General features: G+C 45.0%; 2 protein-coding genes across 2 annotated transcripts; both read left to right on the top strand.

Moving 5' to 3' along the window:
- The first annotated feature begins 3,935 nt into the window (after nt 1-3,935).
- LOC309641151 (keratin, type II cytoskeletal 6A-like) lies at nt 3,936-9,282 on the top strand. The gene is made up of 9 exons (XM_082420894.1): nt 3,936-4,491; nt 5,472-5,686; nt 6,030-6,090; nt 6,235-6,330; nt 6,456-6,620; nt 7,099-7,224; nt 8,050-8,270; nt 8,490-8,524; nt 8,638-9,282. The coding sequence occupies exons 1-9, from the start codon at nt 3,952-3,954 to the stop codon at nt 8,871-8,873; spliced, it is 1,695 nt and encodes a 564-aa protein (XP_082277020.1). The 5' UTR covers nt 3,936-3,951; the 3' UTR covers nt 8,874-9,282.
- A 7,425-nt stretch (nt 9,283-16,707) lies between these two features.
- Nucleotides 16,708-22,129, top strand: LOC309641155 (keratin, type II cytoskeletal 6A-like). The gene is made up of 9 exons (XM_082420898.1): nt 16,708-17,338; nt 18,319-18,533; nt 18,877-18,937; nt 19,082-19,177; nt 19,303-19,467; nt 19,946-20,071; nt 20,897-21,117; nt 21,337-21,371; nt 21,485-22,129. Exons 1-9 carry the CDS (start codon nt 16,799-16,801, stop codon nt 21,718-21,720), a joined length of 1,695 nt encoding a protein of 564 aa, XP_082277024.1. The 5' UTR covers nt 16,708-16,798; the 3' UTR covers nt 21,721-22,129.
- Nucleotides 22,130-24,418: the final 2,289 nt, after the last annotated feature.

Here is a 24,418-nt window from a genome sequence, read left to right on the forward strand (position 1 = left end):
AATTACATTTTTACATTTTTCTTAGCTCTATCCATTGAAAAGTCAAAAAATAACTTTCTTTATTACATTTGGAAATTGCTGGTCTCCCAACCCACTCTTCTAAAATTGCAAAATAAAGAGAAAGAAGCACTTCTTCTGCCTTTCCTGTATCAATTAAATACATATTAGGTTACCTACAAAGGAAACCATGGCAATGCCTTCCTTACAGATGACTGCCAGGTGATAAATGCAGAGGCAGGATGTTAAATTAATAAGTTACCAGTTTGCAACCCCTCATGAAATAGTCAATCTGAGAATTGATCAATGAATATTAAAATATTAGATGACAAATTTATTGGACACTCTTTAATGGAGGGTTAAGGCTGGAACTATGGATATACCTGGATCAGTCTTAACATCACTAAATTGAACAACTTGTATTATATGCCTCATGATCTGATGCAATACGGGGCACACAGCACCAGCTGGGACATAATCTTGCCTGAAACAATGGAACTAAATCTAATCAACTCTAATATAACTAGTAACGAGGAAAAACCGGCGTTAGAAGTTACGTGGCACCAACAGAAACAATGAGCCAAATCCAGAATGTAGCCGTTCTAGAGAAAAGAACAATTTCTCCACAAATCAGTGGTATATAAAAGAAAACAATGGAATCTCTTACAGAATGAAAGAAGCTTAAGAGGACCACCAGTCCAATGCAATATGTGAATCTAGTTAGGATGTTGCTTCAAGCAAACCAGCATAAAAAGACATCTTTGAGATAATCAGAGAAGTATGAACATAAATGAGTATTAGGTTTCATTAAGAAGTGACTGTTGCTCATGATCGATATAAAACTGTTGTACAGTTAGATTTAAAAGTCCTTCTCAAGAACTTAGACATGCATGCAAATATTGACAAGTGAAATGACTTCATGTCTTAATCTCCTTGAAGATACATCCACTAAAGTAGAAGATTTCAATATGAGAACTAGTGGAATTCGATGAGACAAGCTGAGAAATATGGATAAGTGTTTAATCTGGGGGATTGGTACATGGTGGTTTACATACTATTCTCTTTCATTGTATCTGTTGGGCTTTCAATGCTGCAAACTGTGATTAAGCAATAAAGGAGGTTCTTCCACTGAGGAGAGCACAAATACATTTTGGGATTAAATTTCTGATGATGGTAAATATGATGGCTTGTAGAAAACTTTCAGGTGACTCTTATCATGGCTCAGGGAAGGGAGAGGCCCTGAGCACAATGATGTCTTCATTGAAGCCAATCGTTTCCATGCAGCGCGAGAAAGGAAAATTAATATTTTGAATTTCAATTATTGCTTAATAGTTTAAATGCTATATGTATTTTAAATATAAATATATGAATGGGAGACTTCTGAATGTAGCCTAATGGAGGAAAGGGAGGCATTTCCCCTTCTCAGATATTATCTTAAAAGAAACAAGGAGAACAAGAAACGTAAAAGTAATCTCCACCCTCAACCCCCAAAAGGAAAACATCGTAAAGTCCTTCAGTCAAAAAAAAAAAACAGAAAACTCTTCTCACAGAAAGAAAGAAATCAAACACAGTAGTTGGGAAACTGAGAGAGAAGATGCCCTCAGGGCAGATCTCAGAAAATCCAGTGAAGAACACTCTTGAGAACAAACAAATCAAAACTAAACAATGTGGTGACCACAGAGGCACAGCGCACAAAGTTAACCCTGAGGTTTTCCTACTGCCAGGCACTGCTGACTCATGTAACTCCTACTGTGTGAATGTGAAGAACACATCCTCAGGTGCAAATCCAAGAATCGCTGGTTTGCAACAGTCGGAAGTGGGTGTGTGTGTTCCAGGGAGGACCCATTTGCCATGAAGTTTCAAGACCCAGTGAAGGCAGGGTTGAGTAAGGGATCAGAGGCAAGGCCTATTGGCAACAGGTTGTCGGGGAAGCAAAGAAGACGGAGACTGAACTGCGAGCCACGCCGCAGCCATCTTCCTTGGCTTCGTCTAATTAAAATTAAAAGAATTATTCACACAGCCTGTGCCATAATGAGAATTCCTGTTAGCCTGGTTGCAGCCTGGCCCCTCCTCCCAGAATACTGTCTGCAAAAGACAGGTCCAGAAGGAGCTCGCCTCTTTCAAAGATGAGCCCTCGTTAGAAAGGAACCATTCCAGGCCCCACGAAGGACACTTTACATTGAAAGAGAAAAACAAGAGGCACTTAGAAAACACTCAACAGAAAAAAGTGACAAACATTATTACCGAAAGGCAATGAAATAAACAGCACGGTGAAATAAGAGAACAAAGGGGCAATAGAGTGAGAAATAAAAGATGATAATATTAGTTGATAGAGCTCAGAAAAGGAGCAGAGAAGAAAGATAAAGCCACAATAGAAAGGAAGGCCAAGCTGAAAGCAGCATAAGACGTTGCTGATGCACAGCAATGGACCACAGGTAAAGGTGGAGAAAACAGCCTGTAGGAAATAGCATGAGAATCGAGTGAAAACATAGATATGGGAGACAAAGTACATACAGCGTGAGTGCAACTGCAAAAGGGAATATATATGTGTGTTTCATATATATCTGTATGTATATATTCAATGTATATGCTCGCATGCATCACACATGCCCCAGGAAAAACACAGAAACATATCGAAGTGACGTGACTACAAGGATACACAGGGAAGTGGCAACACTGCTTTGTCTTCCTAGACAGGAGTGGGGAATGATCTTGAGCATGTAATTGTTTCCTTAACCATGTATTACTTGTTTAATTTTTCAGTTAATAAGTAGGTGTGTAAATATCAATATTCAGTATATAAATAGGCATTCTATGACATCTGTATCTGTAATGTTTAAATAGCTAGCTTATTAAGCTTCTAGTTTGAACTGTCAGTTTACAGGATACACAAAGGACACGAGATCATGCTCAGTAAGATAACATGACTATGCAAATGCACAGGACAAATAACCTGTTTTTTATTTTTTTTTCACAAATAGACTGCAAGTGGTAAAGCGGAGGGGGATTTAATGAATTAAATGATTTTACAGACATACTACTTTAAAGACATATCACCGAAATACAAAATGTATGGAACTTATTAGGATCCTGATTTGGACAACCAAAACTTAAAATATAAATAACACAAACGGATTTAGTTCAAGATTGAAGAGACACTCCTTAATGTTAATGAATGCATAAATATTAAGGATATATAAATGGTATTTGGTTATGTATTTAAAAGAGTACCTCATTTACAAAATAAATGTTGAATTATATACTAAAGAAATGATATGATCTGTGGGATTTGCTTTTGAATATTTTAAGATTGATAGGGAATTGGGTGGGAGTATAGAAGAAATAAGGCTGACCATGAGTTAATAATTTGTATAAAATCCAGTGACAGATATACAGAGGCCCATTATATTGTAAATCTACGTATCTAGCTGTGGGAAATTTGTAATGAAAGCAAAAATAAGTCATGTTTAACTTCTGCAATCAGTGAAAACGCTACTAATTATAGGTAAGGGATAAGCAATAGGTTATTTTGACCTCCAGTATTTCTGCCTTGTGGGTGAAACACCAGGCGAGAGGAGCCTCAGTGCATTTCATACACGAGCGTAACATGGAGAACCTTTGTGTGAGTCAGTGACTAACTCCCAGCTAAGTGAATTCACACTAGTCTTATTGTACTGAGAGCACTCAAAGCTGGAAGGCAGGAGAACTTTTCCCTGACTAAAGGAAACCTCAAATGCGATCTTCAGATTTCATAACTTTTCTAATAAAGCCCATGTGATCTCACTGTTGGTAAAGCCCAGCCTTCCCAACCTGCAGGCTCACCTTCCGGCACTGAGCCCAGCCCATTTTCTCCATATATAAGCCACTGCTGGCAACCTCGTCTCACCAGTCTGCTCCTCTCAGCTCTACCCTCCACCTCTCACGCCCTCCTCAGCCTCTTCGACTTCAGGAGCCATGACTTCCAAATCCACCGTGAAGAGCCAAAGCAGCAGCCGCCGTGTCTTCAGTGCCGGCTCAGCCAGAGTCCCTGGGGTCAGCCGCTCTGGCTTCAGCAGCGTGCCCGTGTCCCACACCAGGGGCAGTGGTGGGCTCGCTGGAGTGGGTGGAGGAGCTGGCTTTGGCAGCCGCAGCCTCTATGGCGTGGGGGGCTCCAAGAGGATCTCCCTCGGAGAGGTCGGCTGTGGCTACCGTGGTGGATATGGCGGCAGCGCTGGAGGCGGCTATGGCGTTGGAGGTGGAGCTGGGAGTGGATTTGGTTTTGGCAGTGGAGCTAGTGGTGGTTATGGGCTCGGTGGTGGAGCTGGCTTTGGTATTGGCTATTTGGGCCCTGGCTTCCCCATCTGTCCCCCTGGAGGCATCCAAGAGGTCACCATCAACCAGAGTCTCCTGACTCCCCTCAACCTGCAAATTGACCCCACCATCCAGCGAATCAAGACTGAGGAGCGGGAACAGATCAAGACCCTCAACAACAGGTTCGCCTCCTTCATCGACAAGGTGAGCCGGGAGCACCTGCCCTCCACTGGGATTTCAGAGTCCCCAGTGGAGGGACGCAACCAACGTCCTACCAGGGGGAGCCTCGGCAGAGAGGGAGGAGGGGACTCGGGCCAGCTGTCCACTGGGATGCAGGATAGGCTCCATGTGGACCACAGGCAGAAGGTGATGGAAATCATTTACAGCTACTGATCCCTTGAATGTCTTCATTCCTGCCTGGGAAGCATTCTCCACTCTTGATAACCCTCAAGCAAAGGAAAGGAACTGAGAGAATGGAATGAGTTAGCTTGATCTTCTGAAGGGTCTAAGAAATTAAAAAGGGAATTACAGTGGAAACTGCACTTGAGCCTTAGTTGGGGTGGTGGCGGGGAAGGAAAGAAGACAAAAACCCAAAGGAAATGTCAGGAAAAAAAGACTCAGAAACAGGTATATGTGCATAAAAATACTTAACTTGTAGAACCAGATCATGAGCATTAAGGGAGCTTGTTTTAGAGGGACTCATGCACTAGATGGGAAAGAAGGTTAAATCCAATCATCAATAGGGTTGGAATTTAACCATTAGATTCTAAACATTTGACATCCCTTTAGCTGAGATACACTCTATAAAATAACTCTGTGCAATATACGAGAGAAATACTATTTTAAAGTACATTTGTGATTGTGCTTATCAAGAGGAAGAAAAGAAATGTTGAAAGTCACTGACTGACAGGCTCCGTAATGGAGAAGAGGGACTGTCTGCTAGCTCCCTGGGGCAACGTGGCCAGTGAGATCTGTGTGGTGTGAAGGCAAACAGTCAGGGGCGCAGCACCGTCAGCCTGAGCCGCTGTGCACGCTCTGGAGTAGCCCAGCACCACGGGGACCACCAGACCTGCTTGGGCACAGTCAACCCACCTCTCTTTCTGCCTTCCTGCCTTCCTACCTTCCTTCCTTCCTTCCTTCCTTCTTTCCTTTGTTGCACAGATAACCATCTTGTCTTCCTCCAGGTCCGATTCCTGGAGCAGCAAAACAAGGTCCTGGAAACCAAGTGGGCCCTGCTGCAGGAGCAGGGCACCAACACCGTGAGTCACAACCTGGAGCCTTTGTTCGAGCAGTACATCTACAATCTCAGGAGACAGCTGGACAGCCTTGTCACGGAGAGAAGCCGCCTGGACTCCGAGTTCAGGGGGATGCAGGACACGGTAGAGGACTTCAAGAAGAAGTGAGTTACAGGAGAGAAAAGGGCTCAGTTTCCTGAAGCCCACGCTTCAAGTCTATTAGATGACCAGGTCCAAATGAGGGCATGGTTCTTAGTAAAACATGTCCATGGAAATGAAACCACAATTCTTGCCTAAACACAAACCCCGAAGAACAAAAGGGCCATACAGGTGGATGGGGAGAGTAAAGATGTAAACAATTGAGGGACCACAGAATTCGTCTTTTAGGCTTACTGGCAGGAAAGCTCCATTTGGATATATCCATTGTGGGAAGTTGGGATCCCAGGCTGCCTTTTCTGTATAACCTTCACCACTGACTCAATTAGGTTTTACCCTTTCTAATTCCAGATATGAAGATGAAATCAACAGGCGCATGTCAGCAGAGCATGAATTTGTGAATCTGAAGAAGGTGAGATGAGTAAGATCAGGGGTTCATGTTTCTTTGCCGAAGGAGAGGACTCTGGGAAAAGAATAATCGGGGAGATTAAAGGAGGAGCAGACTGGGAAGGAGGGCTCGGCTCATCTGATCCCAAGTTGTTGGCTTCTTCCCCAGGATGTGGACACTGCTTACATGAATAAGGTTGAACTAGAAACCAAGGCAGACGCTCTCATAGATGAGATCAACTTCCTCAGAGCCCTCTATGAAGCAGTAAGCATCTTTCCACACTCTGTTTTATTGACTCTAAAGAGATTTGCAAAAATGGAAAATCTTAGGCTTGGGTGCCTCTGTAAATGTCATGGGAAAAGGGGATCTGACGATCTCTTGTTGTGCAGGAACTGGCTCAGATGCAAACCCACATCTCAGACACGTCTGTGGTCCTCTCCATGGACAACAACCGCACCCTGGACCTGGACAGCATCATCGCTGAAGTCAAAGCGCAATATGAGGTGATCGCTTGCAGGAGCCGGGAAGAGGCTGAGTGCTGGTACAAGTGCAAGGTGAGCAGTGAGGGGGAAGCTGGAGAAGAATCCCTGTGCCTCCCCGCTGGAGACCAGCAAGGCTTCCCGAGACTCCACTCAGGAAATCTCCATCTAGGAAGCGGGGGTCCTCTCAATGGACGTGTACCCTGAACCAACAGAGTAGATCTTTACAGTATTTATGTCCACGTCTAGTAAGTCAAAGAACCTAAATGTAGGACAAAAGCTACCGTAGATAAAGACCAAGGGATCTTTGCTTTAGCTTCACCCCAATGCTGGTTCTCAGAAACACTACAGAGGATGTTCTGGTCCTGAAGAGAACCAGGCAGTCAGTGGTCCTACCAAGGATGGTGTGTGATGGGTGTACAGTGTCCATGACCTTGTAACACCAATTTTCTTAAAACGCCTTGTGGACAAACCATTCGTTTCGATTTGTGAAAACCTTGATTAGTGTCCTGTGAAGCCCATGGACACCACCCTCTCTCCCTCTGGTTTACAGTACGAGGAGCTGCAGTTGACGGCGGGCAGACACGGGGACGACCTGCGCAACACCAAGCAGGAGATCACTGAGATCAACCGCATGATCCAGAGGCTGCGATCTGAGATCGACCACGTCAAGAAGCAGGTATGGTGGGGACCATGGAGGAGAAAAGCATCCTTTCCTTCCTAGGCCACCAGGGATCATCTACCACCATGTAGGGAATTCCTGGGCACTGAGGGAACAGCAGGGAGAGGAGGACATGTACTTCCTCCCTTAGTGAGTTCCCACAGGTTAGAGAGATGGATCCCAACCCAAGAGCAGGAAACAATTGCATGACAGGACCAATCCCAACTGGTCAGCGGTACAAAGATACAGTCTTGAGGCACTGAAATGAGATTCCATAAGAGGAATGATTGGTTTGGGAATGCAAGACACAAGTTGGCAAAGAGAAGGTCAGGCCAGAAAGTGTGAGGAAGATTGCTGCAAATATGCTCAGATTCGATGTGAAAAAGAAGCTGAGAAAAGACACAGGACAAATGAGGGCTTTCCAAACATGTGAAGTGGAAGGAAGGCAAGGTCGCAACAGTTTAAAGTGAAATCATCTCCTCACTGTGGGTGTCTGTGGTTCTGTGTGAGTTCGTGTGCATCCACATGAACTTACCCAAACTGTCCACATTCAGAAGAAGCCAGTGGGTCCATTTCTTCCAATGTCCCCTGGTCTTGGGTCTGCTGTAGTATCTTCCAGCAGTCACCACCTCCATCCTCTTTAGGGTGGTTAACACAGAAGTGCATAGGGAGCTCCTAGACTAGTTCAGGTTTGCAGAATGGAAAAAGACTGGACAAAAAGAATCAAACGTCCTCTTCCATGGAATCTGGGCTCTAGAGCTCTTCCTCACTGGGAAAGAAGAACCATGCTTCGTCTCCTCAGGAGTCCAGATTGCAGGTTCATCTGCCCATCTTCCCCTCTAGTGCGCCAACCTGCAATCCGCCATCACCGATGCTGAGCAGCGTGGGGAGCTGGCCCTCAGGGACGCCAAGAACAAGCTGGCCGAGCTGGAGAACGCCCTGCAGAAGGCCAAGCAGGATATGGCGCAGCTAGTGAAGGACTACCAGGAGCTCATGAATGTCAAGCTGTCTCTGGACGTGGAGATCGCCACCTACAGGAAGCTGCTGGAAGGCGAGGAGTGCAGGTGAGTAACTCACACAACCTCCTCAAACATCTGGGTCCATGTCCAAGGTGTCCAGCCAGTGAGCACCAGTGGAAGGCGCTCTAGTCGTGGCCATAATGCCACTCCCAGAAAAGCACTTAGAAGGCACGTTCCCCATGGGCTCTCCTCACGCCCAAGCTTCCCACGCTGGTCCAGCTCTGGCTCTGAGGTCTCATGATGGTTGTGTCTCCTCTCTCCTAGGCTGAATGGGGAAGGCGTTGGACAAGTCAACATCTGTAAGTACCTTCACTTGCCTCCCTCCCTTGCCCTTGTGCCCTTCTGACTGGACTCTGTGTGGCAGAGTGAGCTCACCATGTCTTGTCATGGCCTTGTCCCCTTGCCTCTCCAGCCGTGGTACAGTCCACCGTCTCCAGTGGCTATGGCGGTGCCGGCGGTGTCAGCGGCGGCTTAGGCCTGGGCGGAGGCAGTGGCTACTCCTACAGCAGTGGTCACGGCATTGGAGGTGGCTTCAGTTCCGGCAGTGGCAGAGCCACAGGGGGTGGCCTCAGCTCCTCCGGGGGCAGCAGTTCCGCCATCAAATACACCACCACCTCCTCCTCCAGCAGGAAGGGCTACAGGCATTGAACACCTGCCATGGGCTCGGGGTCCCACAGTGTCTCAGGCTCCCTCTCCAGCTTCACTGCCCTTTCCTCCAGTTGCTTCCTCTCTCCTGCTTCTTTCTTCTCTTACTCCTTGAGTTCGAACTGAAGTTGCTGAGTGCCCTCATGTCCTGTCCGCCAACACCTGCCGCATCTGAGCTTCCATTGCTCACCATCGGAAGGTCACTGTCTGGGTCCTACTCCAGAACAGGGCAATGCCGCTAGCTTTCCACTGACCCAGTATGTCCCATCTCACAGGTGTTGTGTTCCTCCCTTGCAGTGATCATGAAAGCACAAGTGACTAGTTCTATGATGTACGGGGGTCTCTATCCCTGTGAGGCTTCCTCTGCTCTTTGCTCACTTGGATTGCTAAATAAAGCAGATTTATACTATAATGCGTGGTTTCATATTGCCTTGCTTTGTTACCAATGGTTCTTGCGGTATTCACTGGGCAAATGCCTTTTCAGGAATGAAGCGTACTCCCAATCCCCATGTGCTTCACCCCCCTCCTTTAGAGAACTTCGACAAACAGCCACTTAGCATCCGGATGCTCAGGAGTCCTCCGAGAACAGTTTGGCAAGTGAAGCGGGAGGGAGCAGGTTCATCATCATAGTAAAGTCTGTTTTCACTGCCCTGACCAGGTGCCAGCAGATTCGTTTCTCTGATGTGGTCTCTAACACTCTACCTCCTCCTGCCCCAGTTGACACCCATACTCCCCAGAGGATCATATTACAGTCCAAGTAGATCAGAAGGACATTGACTAGAGAGTAAGATATTTGATTTATCCTTAGACAGGCCTCATGACCAAGAAACTTGCCTGGCAACGTGTATCAGGAGTAATTTAAATGTACATACTTCTGAACTGAAATTATGCTTCGAGCAATGTGTGCTGAGGAAATAGTACAAATGCAGGAAGTTGTACTTCATGGTTGTCAATCCCAGTAATCCTTTCGACAGGGAAAAATTGGAAACACTGGGCAAATTCAGGATCCAAGGCCTCAGACAGAAAACACAGGTGGTGATTTTTTGAAGTGTGGAGGCAAAGTAAGAATGGAAATGCCTTCTTCCTTAGCACATAATCCTCTCACAGAGCCTCAAAGAAGTAGAGCCCTTGCTGCTCCAAAGAGATAGCCCTGCATCCTCTCTCAGCTGTGCCCTGGCTTCCTTTGACTTCTACAAATGGGTAATGGAAAACTCAGGATACAGTGCAAGTTTGGTCTGTCAACATCTTCCTGAGGGCCAGTCACTTTTGCCAGTCTCTGTTCTGTCCATGTTCCTAATCCCAGGTTTTTTCTCTGGAGAATTCTGCCTTATACCATTAGGAATGAAAGTTCCCTTGTTAGGAATCCAGGAGAAATGACTGAGTCTAGGAATGGGGTGGAATATATACATAAGATGATCCTGCAGCATCTTTCAGTGCCAAGAAGTAAAGAAATAATCAGAAAGACCCTGTAAGAGCTCCTGATAGACAAATTGGAACAACTTGAGCCATAAATAAATAGATAGACAAATAAATAATGTACTGGATTATAACCCAAATTATGAAATAATTATTCATGGTCCCCACTGACGTGAATAAGGGATTGACTAAATTGATCAATAAGGGATGACTGACAACTCTTAGGCAGAAGAATTTCATTTAGTTACATAGCTGCTCCCCAATCAAGGAAGGAGTGAAGAACTGCTCCCCCCTAAGGGTGGCCTGTGCACAATGACTTCCTTGCAAAGAGCACAGACTAAAAATGGGGGAAAAGAGTAACTTTACCGTCAAGAAATCAATCAAACACTTCCTCAGCCAGGTGATCAAGGGTAACACCGACAGTAGTAAGTCTGGTTCATAGCAAGTATCCTGGATATGACGTGATGAGAAGGGCACACGTCATCTCTGTGGTCTTCCTCCCAAACACCATAACTCCAGTCGATTCATGAGGCAACATCAGACAAAGCCCAATTATGGACATCTGCAGAACACCTGGGCAGAGTTCCCCAAAACTTTCAAGGTCATTAAGACAAGGAAAACCTGACAAACCGTGTTAGCCAAGAAGGAGACACAATGACTAAATGGAAAGTGGTACCATGGATGATACCCTAGAACAGAAAAAAGAATATTGGGCAAAAGGTAAGGAAATCCAAATGAAGTATAGACTAGTTAATAGTAATATATTTATATTGTTTCCTTCATTGTGAGAAATATAACTAAAGTGAGGTATTAATAATAGGGGGAATGAATGTGTATTGTATACAGACCTGTTTGGACTATCTTCACAATTTTTTGTAAATCTACAACTATTCTGAAATTAAAAGTTTATTACGAAAAACACTTAAAGTGTGGGGCTCAAAGTAACATCTGTATTTTTCACTAAACGAATTTTGTACACAAAATTATGAAACAAGTAAGGGAGAGAAAGAGACAGAATCACAAAGGAACACAAAGACGGTTGCAGGGCCAGAGATACAGAGAAATCACTGAAGAACTAATGCTACAACAATAAGGTTCATCATCTCAAGCTGGCGTTAACTCTAGTAAACTGTCTTTCTTTTACGTTGTGTACTTTCTTCATTTTTTGGTGTTGAACATGTGTCATTTCAAAAGAGAAAGTGTGTTCCCCACGATGTCCTCATTGTATGACATCTGAGATTAAAGGCGGTTACCCTTTTTGGTACTAAGGAAGGAAAGATTCAGTCTCTAGGTTAAGCTCCCTGAGATTAAACCATTCCGATTGATTTCCTTTGCCCACTGAGGACTGAATAAGAGGAAACGTATTTCTTTCGCAAGAGCAAAGACGTGTTTTTGAGTCAAGGAAGGACTCGGCAGTACTGACGGTCCTTAGATACTGGATTTGACTCCTAAGGAGGCTAGCCAATTGCCTCCTCCCGTATGGAGTCCATGTACCTGGAAAATATAGGACATACATTTTAAAAATAACAACCTCCAATAGAAAAACATTTTCCAGTTAGAGGCTGTATCCAAAGTTCACCTTACCTGAATCCTCTGTGATTCAGAATGATCACTTGTGAGCCATACCACGTGGATTCTAGCTGCATGGGCTAGAATGGCCAGTACAGCCCAGTGCATGGGATCCCAGCTCACGGTGGGGGCATGGGGTGCAGAAGAGCCAGAGGAGGGAGCGTTTCTACAGGTGCTGAGAGCAGGCTGCTCTTCTCTGCGCTGCTCCGTGCTCCCAGAGTCATCCCTACAGAATCCCTTGCTAGCTAATTCTTCATTGTACTTGGCCTTGAGAAAAGCTGACAGTAGATCCCAGGATGGGAGGAGAAAGGGCTTGAGGAGTTCTTCTCGAACAGCAGCTGGATTCCTTTAACCATGAGTTTTGCTGGGCAGTGCCTTCTCCTCAATGCTCTTACTTCCTGGACTCCAGGGGTGTCCCTTTAGCACTAGAAAGTGAGTGGCAGAGGAAAACCATCCTCTTGAGGTCTCGGAGGCCGGTCCACTCAGATGTGCCATTTTCCCCAACACTCTTACTGTCCCCAACCTCCTCATGCACCTATAGAACCCCCTTCTTTAACCCCACTGCCATCTGTATCTGTCCTCGCTCCCTTAAGAAACTCCTCTCCATCAAATGTAGTAATGGAAGACCTTTCCTTCCTGCTTCTGTTTGAAACTGCAAGGCTAGAATTTATCTGGATTCTTATGAAGGTTTTCCTTCATCCCGCGTTTCTATCTCTCCATTCCTCTTGCCTAATCTGAGTTTCTTCATAGCACTTGCAGGGTGTAGCCACAAAGAAATCAGAAACTGGATTTAATAGCCCTCTTTTTCGTAATAATATTGGTACTGTTAGATTGACACTATCATAGGTTTGTTTTAGGATAAAGCAAATAAGTAATATGTCATTCAGAGCTCAGCTTTTCAGAGTGAGTAAAAGAAATACAGGTAGAAAATCATCCTGTATTCTATTTGAATTGGAAATATCAGTATCAACTTCTGATTTGAGTACTTGTCAATTATATTTTTACATTTTTCTTAGCTCTATCCATTGAAAAGTCAAAAAATAACTTTCTTTATTACATTTGGAAATTGCTGGTCTCCCAACCCACTATTCTAAAATTGCAAAATAAAGAGAAAGAAGCACTTCTTCTGCCTTTCCTGTATCAATTAAATACATATTAGGTTACCTACAAAGGAAACCATGACAATGCCTTCCTTACAGATGACTGCCAGGTGATAAATGCAGAGGCAGGATGTTAAATTAATAAGTTACCAGTTTGCAACCCCTCATGAAATAGTCAATCTGAGAATTGATCAATGAATATTAAAATATTAGATGACAAATTTATTGGACACTTTTTAATGGAGGGTTAAGGCTGGAACTATGGATATACCTGGATCAGTCTTAACATCACTAAATTGAACAACTTGTATTATATGCCTCATGATCTGATGCAATACGGGGCACACAGCACCAGCTGGGACATAATCTTGCCTGAAACAATGGAACTAAATCTAATCAACTCTAATATAACTAGTAACGAGGAAAAACCGGCATTAGAAGTTACGTGGCACCAAAAGAAACAACGAGCCAAATCCAGAATGTAGCCGTTCTAGAGAAAAGAACAATTTCTCCACAAATCAGTGGTATATAAAAGAAAACAATGGAATCTCTTACAGAATGAAAGAAGCTTAAGAGGACCACCAGTCCAATGCAATATGTGAATCTAGTTAGGATGTTGCTTCAAGCAAACCAGCATAAAAAGACATCTTTGAGATAATCAGAGAAGTATGAACATAAATGAGTATTAGGTTTCATTAAGAAGTGACTGTTGCTCATGATCGATATAAAACTGTTGTACAGTTAGATTTAAAAGTCCTTCTCAAGAACTTAGACATGCATGCAAATATTGACAAGTGAAATGACTTCATGTCTTAATCTCCTTGAAGATACATCCACTAAAGTAGAAGATTTCAATATGAGAAGTAGTGGAATTCGATGAGACAAGCTGAGAAATATGGATAAGTGTTTAATCTGGGGGATTGGTACATGGTGGTTTACATACTATTCTCTTTCATTGTATCTGTTGGGCTTTCAATGCTGCAAACTGTGATTAAGCAATAAAGGAGGTTCTTCCACTGAGGAGAGCACAAATACATTTTGGGATTAAATTTCTGATGATGGTAAATATGATGGCTTGTAGAAAACTTTCAGGTGACTCTTATCATGGCTCAGGGAAGGGAGAGGCCCTGAGCACAATGATGTCTTCATTGAAGCCAATCGTTTCCATGCAGCGCGAGAAAGGAAAATTAATATTTTGAATTTCAATTATTGCTTAATAGTTTAAATGCTATATGTATTTTAAATATAAATATATGAATGGGAGACTTCTGAATGTAGCCTAATGGAGGAAAGGGAGGCATTTCCCCTTCTCAGATATTATCTTAAAAGAAACAAGGAGAACAAGAAACGTAAAAGTAATCTCCACCCTCAACCCCCAAAAGGAAAACATCGTAAAGTCCTTCAGTCAAAAAAAAAAAAAAAGAAAACTCTTCTCACAGAAAGAAAGAAATCAAACACAGTAGTTGGGAAACTGAGAGAGAAGATGCCCTCAGGGCAGATCTCAGAAAATCCAGTGAAGAACACTCTTGAGAACAAACAAATCAAAACTAAACAATGTGGTGACCACAGAGGCACAGCACACAAAGTTAACCCTGAGGTTTTCCTACTGCCAGGCACTGCTGACTCATGTAACTCCTACTGTGTGAATGTGAAGAACACATCCTCAGGTGCAAATCCAAGAATCGCTGGTTTGCAACAGTCGGAAGTGGGTGTGTGTGTTCCAGGGAGGACCCATTTGCCATGAAGTTTCAAGACCCAGTGAAGGCAGGGTTGAGTAAGGGATCAGAGGCAAGGCCTATTGGCAACAGGTTGTCGGGGAAGCAAAGAAGACGGAGACTGAACTGCGAGCCACGCCGCAGCCATCTTCCTTGGCTTCGTCTAATTAAAATTAAAAGAATTATTCACACAGCCTGTGCCATAATGAGAATTCCTGTTAGCCTGGTTGCAGCCTGGCCCCTCCTCCCAGAATACTGTCTGCAAAAGACAGGTCCAGAAGGAGCTCGCCTCTTTCAAAGATGAGCCCTCGTTAGAAAGGAACCATTCCAGGCCCCACGAAGGACACTTTACATTGAAAGAGAAAAACAAGAGGCACTTAGAAAACACTCAACAGAAAAAAGTGACAAACATTATTACCGAAAGGCAATGAAATAAACAGCACGGTGAAATAAGAGAACAAAGGGGCAATAGAGTGAGAAATAAAAGATGATAATATTAGTTGATAGAGCTCAGAAAAGGAGCAGAGAAGAAAGATAAAGCCACAATAGAAAGGAAGGCCAAGCTGAAAGCAGCATAAGACGTTGCTGATGCACAGCAATGGACCACAGGTAAAGGTGGAGAAAACAGCCTGTAGGAAATAGCATGAGAATCGAGTGAAAACATAGATATGGGAGACAAAGTACATACAGCGTGAGTGCAACTGCAAAAGGGAATATATATGTGTGTTTCATATATATCTGTATGTATATATTCAATGTATATGCTCGCATGCATCACACATGCCCCAGGAAAAACACAGAAACATATCGAAGTGACGTGACTACAAGGATACACAGGGAAGTGGCAACACTGCTTTGTCTTCCTAGACAGGAGTGGGGAATGATCTTGAGCATGTAATTGTTTCCTTAACCATGTATTACTTGTTTAATTTTTCAGTTAATAAGTAGGTGTGTAAATATCAATATTCAGTATATAAATAGGCATTCTATGACATCTGTATCTGTAATGTTTAAATAGCTAGCTTATTAAGCTTCTAGTTTGAACTGTCAGTTTACAGGATACACAAAGGACACGAGATCATGCTCAGTAAGATAACATGACTATGCAAATGCACAGGACAAATAACCTGTTTTTTATTTTTTTTTCACAAATAGACTGCAAGTGGTAAAGCGGAGGGGGATTTAATGAATTAAATGATTTTACAGACATACTACTTTAAAGACATATCACCGAAATACAAAATGTATGGAACTTATTAGGATCCTGATTTGGACAACCAAAACTTAAAATATAAATAACACAAACGGATTTAGTTCAAGATTGAAGAGACACTCCTTAATGTTAATGAATGCATAAATATTAAGGATATATAAATGGTATTTGGTTATGTATTTAAAAGAGTACCTCATTTACAAAATAAATGTTGAATTATATACTAAAGAAATGATATGATCTGTGGGATTTGCTTTTGAATATTTTAAGATTGATAGGGAATTGGGTGGGAGTATAGAAGAAATAAGGCTGACCATGAGTTAATAATTTGTATAAAATCCAGTGACAGATATACAGAGGCCCATTATATTGTAAATCTACGTATCTAGCTGTGGGAAATTTGTAATGAAAGCAAAAATAAGTCATGTTTAACTTCTGCAATCAGTGAAAACGCTACTAATTATAGGTAAGGGATAAGCAATAGGTTATTTTGACCTCCAGTATTTCTGCCTTGTGGGTGAAACACCAGGCGAGAGGAGCCTCAGTGCATTTCATACACGAGCGTAACATGGAGAACCTTTGTGTGAGTCAGTGACTAACTCCCAGCTAAGTGAATTCACACTAGTCTTATTGTACTGAGAGCACTCAAAGCTGGAAGGCAGGAGAACTTTTCCCTGACTAAAGGAAACCTCAAATGCGATCTTCAGATTTCATAACTTTTCTAATAAAGCCCATGTGATCTCACTGTTGGTAAAGCCCAGCCTTCCCAACCTGCAGGCTCACCTTCCGGCACTGAGCCCAGCCCATTTTCTCCATATATAAGCCACTGCTGGCAACCTCGTCTCACCAGTCTGCTCCTCTCAGCTCTACCCTCCACCTCTCACGCCCTCCTCAGCCTCTTCGACTTCAGGAACCATGACTTCCAAATCCACCGTGAAGAGCCAAAGCAGCAGCCGCCGTGTCTTCAGTGCCGGCTCAGCCAGAGTCCCTGGGGTCAGCCGCTCTGGCTTCAGCAGCGTGCCCGTGTCCCACACCAGGGGCAGTGGTGGGCTCACTGGAGTGGGTGGAGGAGCTGGCTTTGGCAGCCGCAGCCTCTATGGCGTGGGGGGCTCCAAGAGGATCTCCCTCGGAGAGGTCGGCTGTGGCTACCGTGGTGGATATGGCGGCAGCGCTGGAGGCGGCTATGGCGTTGGAGGTGGAGCTGGGAGTGGATTTGGTTTTGGCAGTGGAGCTAGTGGTGGTTATGGGCTCGGTGGTGGAGCTGGCTTTGGTATTGGCTATTTGGGCCCTGGCTTCCCCATCTGTCCCCCTGGAGGCATCCAAGAGGTCACCATCAACCAGAGTCTCCTGACTCCCCTCAACCTGCAAATTGACCCCACCATCCAGCGAATCAAGACTGAGGAGCGGGAACAGATCAAGACCCTCAACAACAGGTTCGCCTCCTTCATCGACAAGGTGAGCCGGGAGCACCTGCCCTCCACTGGGATTTCAGAGTCCCCAGTGGAGGGACGCAACCAACGTCCTACCAGGGGGAGCCTCGGCAGAGAGGGAGGAGGGGACTCGGGCCAGCTGTCCACTGGGATGCAGGATAGGCTCCATGTGGACCACAGGCAGAAGGTGATGGAAATCATTTACAGCTACTGATCCCTTGAATGTCTTCATTCCTGCCTGGGAAGCATTCTCCACTCTTGATAACCCTCAAGCAAAGGAAAGGAACTGATTGAATGGAATGAGTTAGCTTGATCTTCTGAAGGGTCTAAGAAATTAAAAAGGGAATTACAGTGGAAACTGCACTTGAGCCTTAGTTGGGGTGGTGGCGGGGAAGGAAAGAAGACAAAAACCCAAAGGAAATGTCAGGAAAAAAAGACTCAGAAACAGGTATATGTGCATAAAAATACTTAACTTGTAGAACCAGATCATGAGCATTAAGGGAGCTTGTTTTAGAGGGACTCATGCACTAGATGGGAAAGAAGGTTAAATCCAATCATCAATAGGGTTGGAATTTAACCATTAGATTCTAAACATTTGACATCCCTTTAGCTGAGATACACTCTATAAAATAACTCTGTGCAATATACGAGAGAAATACTATTTTAAAGTACATTTGTGATTGTGCTTATCAAGAGGAAGAAAAGAAATGTTGAAAGTCACTGACTGACAGGCTCCGTAATGGAGAAGAGGGACTGTCTGCTAGCTCCCTGGGGCAACGTGGCCAGTGAGATCTGTGTGGTGTGAAGGCAAACAGTCAGGGGCGCAGCACCGTCAGCCTGAGCCGCTGTGCACGCTCTGGAGTAGCCCAGCACCACGGGGACCACCAGACCTGCTTGGGCACAGTCAACCCACCTCTCTTTCTGCCTTCCTGCCTTCCTACCTTCCTTCCTTCCTTCCTTCCTTCTTTCCTTTGTTGCACAGATAACCATCTTGTCTTCCTCCAGGTCCGATTCCTGGAGCAGCAAAACAAGGTCCTGGAAACCAAGTGGGCCCTGCTGCAGGAGCAGGGCACCAACACCGTGAGTCACAACCTGGAGCCTTTGTTCGAGCAGTACATCTACAATCTCAGGAGACAGCTGGACAGCCTTGTCACGGAGAGAAGCCGCCTGGACTCCGAGTTCAGGGGGATGCAGGACACGGTAGAGGACTTCAAGAAGAAGTGAGTTACAGGAGAGAAAAGGGCTCAGTTTCCTGAAGCCCACGCTTCAAGTCTATTAGATGACCAGGTCCAAATGAGGGCATGGTTCTTAGTAAAACATGTCCATGGAAATGAAACCACAATTCTTGCCTAAACACAAACCCCGAAGAACAAAAGGGCCATACAGGTGGATGGGGAGAGTAAAGATGTAAACAATTGAGGGACCACAGAATTCGTCTTTTAGGCTTACTGGCAGGAAAGCTCCATTTGGATATATCCATTGTGGGAAGTTGGGATCCCAGGCTGCCTTTTCTGTATAACCTTCACCACTGACTCAATTAGGTTTTACCCTTTCTAATTCCAGATATGAAGATGAAATCAACAGGCGCATGTCAGCAGAGCATGAATTTGTGAATCTGAAGAAGGTGAGATGAGTAAGATCAGGGGTTCATGTTTCTTTGCCGAAGGAGAGGACTCTGAGAAAAGAATAATCGGGGAGATTAAAGGAGGAGCAGACTGGGAAGGAGGGCTCGGCTCATCTGATCCCAAGTTGTTGGCTTCTTCCCCAGGATGTGGACACTGCTTACATGAATAAGGTTGAACTAGAAACCAAGGTAGACGCTCTCATAGATGAGATCAACTTCCTCAGAGCCCTCTATGAAGCAGTAAGCATCTTTCCACACTCTGTTTTATTGACTCTAAAGAGATTTGCAAAAATGGAAAATCTTAGGCTTGGGTGCCTCTGTAAATGTCATGGGAAAAGGGGATCTGACGATCTCTTGTTGTGCAGGAACTGGCTCAGATGCAAACCCACATCTCAGACACGTCTGTGGTCCTCTCCATGGACAACAACCGCACCCTGGACCTGGACAGCATCATCGCTGAAGTCAAAGCGCAATATGAGGTGATCGCTTGCAGGAGCCGGGAAGAGGCTGAGTGCTGGTACAAGTGCAAGGTGAGCAGTGAGGGGGAAGCTGGAGAAGAATCCCTGTGCCTCCCCGCTGGAGACCAGCAAGGCTTCCCGAGACTTCACTCAGGAAATCTCCATCTAGGAAGCGGGGGTCCTCTCAATGGACGTGTACCCTGAACCAACAGAGTAGATCTTTACAGTATTTATGTCCACGTCTAGTAAGTCAAAGAACCTAAATGTAGGACAAAAGCTACCGTAGATAAAGACCAAGGGATCTTTGCTTTAGCTTCACCCCAGTGCTGGTTCTCAGAAACACTACAGAGGATGTTCTGGTCCTGAAGAGAACCAGGCAGTCAGTGGTCCTACCAAGGATGGTGTGTGATGGGTGTACAGTGTCCATGACCTTGTAACACCAATTTTCTTAAAACGCCTTGTGGACAAACCATTCGTTTCGATTTGTGAAAACCTTGATTAGTGTCCTGTGAAGCCCATGGACACCACCCTCTCTCCCTCTGGTTTACAGTACGAGGAGCTGCAGTTGACGGCGGGCAGACACGGGGACGACCTGCGCAACACCAAGCAGGAGATCACTGAGATCAACCGCATGATCCAGAGGCTGCGATCTGAGATCGACCACGTCAAGAAGCAGGTATGGTGGGGACCATGGAGGAGAAAAGCATCCTTTCCTTCCTAGGCCACCAGGGATCATCTACCACCATGTAGGGAATTCCTGGGCACTGAGGGAACAGCAGGGAGAGGAGGACATGTACTTCCTCCCTTAGTGAGTTCCCACAGGTTAGAGAGATGGATCCCAACCCAAGAGCAGGAAACAATTGCATGACAGGACCAATCCCAACTGGTCAGCGGTACAAAGATACAGTCTTGAGGCACTGAAATGAGATTCCATAAGAGGAATGATTGATTTGGGAATGCAAGACACAAGTTGGCAACGAAAAGGTCAGGCCAGAAAGTGTGAGGAAGATTGCTGCAAATATGCTCAGATTCCATGTGAAAAAGAAGCTGAGAAAAGACACAGGACAAATGAGGGCTTTCCAAACATGTGAAGTGGAAGGAAGGCAAGGTCGCAACAGTTTAAAGTGAAATCATCTCCTCACTGTGGGTGTCTGTGGTTCTGTGTGAGTTCGTGTGCATCCACATGAACTTACCCAAACTGTCCACATTCAGAAGAAGCCAGTGGGTCCATTTCTTCCAATGTCCCCTGGTCTTGGGTCTGCTGTAGTATCTTCCAGCAGTCACCACCTCCATCCTCTTTAGGGTGGTTAACACAGAAGTGCATAGGGAGCTCCTAGACTAGTTCAGGTTTGCAGAATGGAAAAAGACTGGACAAAAAGAATCAAACGTCCTTTTCCATGGAATCTGGGCTCTAGAGCTCTTCCTCACTGGGAAAGAAGAACCATGCTTCGTCTCCTCAGGAGTCCAGATTGCAGGTTCATCTGCCCATCTTCCCCTCTAGTGCGCCAACCTGCAATCCGCCATCGCCGATGCTGAGCAGCGTGGGGAGCTGGCCCTCAGGGACGCCAAGAACAAGCTGGCCGAGCTGGAGAACGCCCTGCAGAAGGCCAAGCAGGATATGGCGCAGCTAGTGAAGGACTACCAGGAGCTCATGAATGTCAAGCTGTCTCTGGACGTGGAGATCGCCACCTACAGGAAGCTGCTGGAAGGCGAAGAGTGCAGGTGAGTAACTCACACAACCTCCTCAAACATCTGGGTCCATGTCCAAGGTGTCCAGCCAGTGAGCACCAGTGGAAGGCGCTCTAGTCGTGGCCATAATGCCACTCCCAGAAAAGCACTTAGAAGGCACGTTCCCCATGGGCTCTCCTCACGCCCAAGCTTCCCACGCTGGTCCAGCTCTGGCTCTGAGGTCTCATGATGGTTGTGTCTCCTCTCTCCTAGGCTGAATGGGGAAGGCGTTGGACAAGTCAACATCTGTAAGTACCTTCACTTGCCTCCCTCCCTTGCCCTTGTGCCCTTCTGACTGGACTCTGTGTGGCAGAGTGAGCTCACCATGTCTTGTCATGGCCTTGTCCCCTTGCCTCTCCAGCCGTGGTACAGTCCACCGTCTCCAGTGGCTATGGCGGTGCCGGCGGTGTCAGCGGCGGCTTAGGCCTGGGCGGAGGCAGTGGCTACTCCTACAGCAGTGGTCACGGCATTGGAGGTGGCTTCAGTTCCGGCAGTGGCAGAGCCACAGGGGGTGGCCTCAGCTCCTCCGGGGGCAGCAGTTCCGCCATCAAATACACCACCACCTCCTCCTCCAGCAGGAAGGGCTACAGGCATTGAACACCTGCCATGGGCTCGGGGTCCCACAGTGTCTCAGGCTCCCTCTCCAGCTTCACTGCCCTTTCCTCCAGTTGCTTCCTCTCTCCTGCTTCTTTCTTCTCTTACTCCTTGAGTTCGAACTGAAGTTGCTGAGTGCCCTCATGTCCTGTCCGCCAACACCTGCCGCATCTGAGCTTCCATTGCTCACCATCGGAAGGTCACTGTCTGGGTCCTACTCCAGAACAGGGCAATGCCGCTAGCTTTCCACTGACCCAGTATGTCCCATCTCACAGGTGTTGTGTTCCTTCCTTGCAGTGATCATGAAAGCACCAGTGACTAGTTCTATGATGTACAGGGGTCTCTATCCCTGTGATGCTTCCTCTGCTCTTTGCTCACTTGGATTGCTAAATAAAGCAGATTTATACTATAATGCGTGGTTTCATATTGCCTTGCTTTGTTACCAATGGTTCTTGCGGTTTTCACTGGGCAAATGCCTTTTCAGGAATGAAGCGTACTCCCAATCCCCATGTGCTTCACCCCCCTCCTTTAGAGATCTTCGACAAACAGCCACTTAGCATCCGGATGCTCAGGAGTCCTCCGAGAACAGTTTGGCAAGTGAAGCGGGAGGGAGCAGGTTCATCATCATAGTAAAGTCTGTTTTCACTGCCCTGACCAGGTGCCAGCAGATTCGTTTCTCTGACTTGGTCTCTAACACTCTACCTCCTCCTGCCCCAGTTGACACCCATATTCCCCAGAGGATCATATTGCAGTCCAAGTAGATCAGAAGGACATTGACTAGAGAGTAAGATATTTGATTTATCCTTAGACAGGCCTCATGACCAAGAAACTTGTCTGGCAACGTGTATCAGGAGTAATTTAAATGTACATACTTCTGAACTGAAATTATGCTTCGAGCAATGTGTGCTGAGGAAATAGTACAAATGCAGGAAGTTGTACTTCATGGTTGTCAATCCCAGTAATCCTTTCAACAGGGAAAAATTGGAAACACTGGGCAAATTCAGGATCCAAGGACTCAGACACAAAGCACAGGTGGTGATGTTTTGAAGTGTGGAGGCAAAGTAAGAATGGAAATGCCTTCTTCCTTAGCACATAATCCTCTCACAGAGCCTCAAAGAAGTAGAGCCCTTGCTGCTCCAAAGAGATAGTCCTGCATCCTCTCTCAGCTGTGCCCTGGCTTCCTTTGACTTCTACAAATGGGTAATGGAAAACTCAGGATACAGTGCAAGTTTGGTCTGTCAACATCTTCCTGAGGGCCAGTCACTTTTGCCAGTCTCTGTTCTGTCCATGTTCCTAATCCCAGGTTTTTTCTCTGGAGAATTCTGCCTTATACCATTAGGAATGAAAGTTCCCTTGTTAGGAATCCAGGAGAAATGACTGAGTCTAGGAATGGGGTGGAATATATACATAAGATGATCCTGCAGCATCTTTCAGTGCCAAGAAGTAAAGAAATAATCAGAAAGACCCTGTAAGAGCTCCTGATAGACAAATTGGAACAACTTGAGCCATAAATAAATAGATAGACAAATAAATAATGTACTGGATTATAACCCAAATTATGAAATAATTATTCATGGTCCCCACTGACGTGAATAAGGGATTGACTAAATTGATCAATAAGGGATGACTGACAACTCTTAGGCAGAAGAATTTCATTTAGTTACATAGCTGCTCCCCAATCAAGGAAGGAGTGAAGAACTGCTCCCCCCTAAGTGTGGGCTGTGCACAATGACTTCCTTGCAAAGAGCACAGACTAAAAATGGGGGAAAAGAGTAACTTTGCCTTCAAGAAGTCAATCAAACACTTCCTCAGCCAGGTGATCAAGGGTAACACCGACAGTAGTTAAGTCTGGTTCATAGCAAGTACCCTGGATATGATGTGATGAGAAGGGCACACGTCATCTCTGTGGTCTTCCTCCCAAACACCATAACTCCAGTCTATTCATGAGGCAACATCAGCCAAAGCCCAATTGTGGACATCTACAGAACACCTGGGCAGAGTTCCCCAAAACTTTCAAGGTCATTAAGACAAGGAAAACCTGACAAACCGTGTTAGCCAAGAAGGAGACACAATGACTAAATGGAAAGTGGTACCAGGGATGATACCCTAGAAGAGAAAAAAGAATATTGGGCAAAAGGTAAGGAAATCCAAATGAAGTATAGACTAGTTAATAGTAATATATTTATACTGTTTCCTTCATTGTGAGAAATATAACTAAAGTGAGGTATTAATAATAGGGGGAATGAATGTGTATTGTATACAGACCTGTTTGGACTATCTTCACAATTTTTTGTAAATCTACAACTATTCTGAAATTAAAAGTTTATTACGAAAAACACTTAAAGTGTGGGGCTCAAAGTAACATCTGTATTTTTCACTAAACGAATTTTGTACACAAAATTATGAAACAAGTAAGGGAGAGAAAGAGACAGAATCACAAAGGAACACAAAGACGGTTGCAGGGCCAGAGATACAGAGAAATCACTGAAGAACTAATGCTACAACAATAAGGTTCATCATCTGAAGCTGGCGTTAACTCTAGTAAACTGTCTTTCTTTTACGTTGTGTACTTTCTTCATTTTTTGGTGTTGAACATGTGTCATTTCAAAAGAGAAAGTGTGTTCCCCACGATGTCCTCATTGTATGACATCTGAGATTAAAGGCGGTTACCCTTTTTGGTACTAAGGAAGGAAAGATTCAG

Source organism: Balaenoptera physalus (genome assembly GCF_965194825.1).
Source record: "Balaenoptera physalus genome assembly, chromosome: 13".
Classification (NCBI taxonomy): domain Eukaryota; kingdom Metazoa; phylum Chordata; class Mammalia; order Artiodactyla; family Balaenopteridae; genus Balaenoptera; species Balaenoptera physalus.

Excerpts from the sequence above, each read along its gene's own strand:
- LOC309641151 (XM_082420894.1), top strand. The coding sequence starts at position 3,952 with ATGACTTCCAAATCCACCGTGAAGAGCCAAAGCAGCAGCCGCCGTGTC. Across the intron at positions 6,331-6,455 it reads TCAGAGCCCTCTATGAAGCA|GAACTGGCTCAGATGCAAAC; the intron begins GTAAGCATCTTT and ends CTTGTTGTGCAG. Across the intron at positions 6,621-7,098 it reads AGTGCTGGTACAAGTGCAAG|TACGAGGAGCTGCAGTTGAC; the intron begins GTGAGCAGTGAG and ends TCTGGTTTACAG.
- LOC309641155 (XM_082420898.1), top strand. The coding sequence starts at position 16,799 with ATGACTTCCAAATCCACCGTGAAGAGCCAAAGCAGCAGCCGCCGTGTC. Across the intron at positions 18,534-18,876 it reads GTAGAGGACTTCAAGAAGAA|ATATGAAGATGAAATCAACA; the intron begins GTGAGTTACAGG and ends TTCTAATTCCAG. Across the intron at positions 18,938-19,081 it reads AATTTGTGAATCTGAAGAAG|GATGTGGACACTGCTTACAT; the intron begins GTGAGATGAGTA and ends CTTCTTCCCCAG.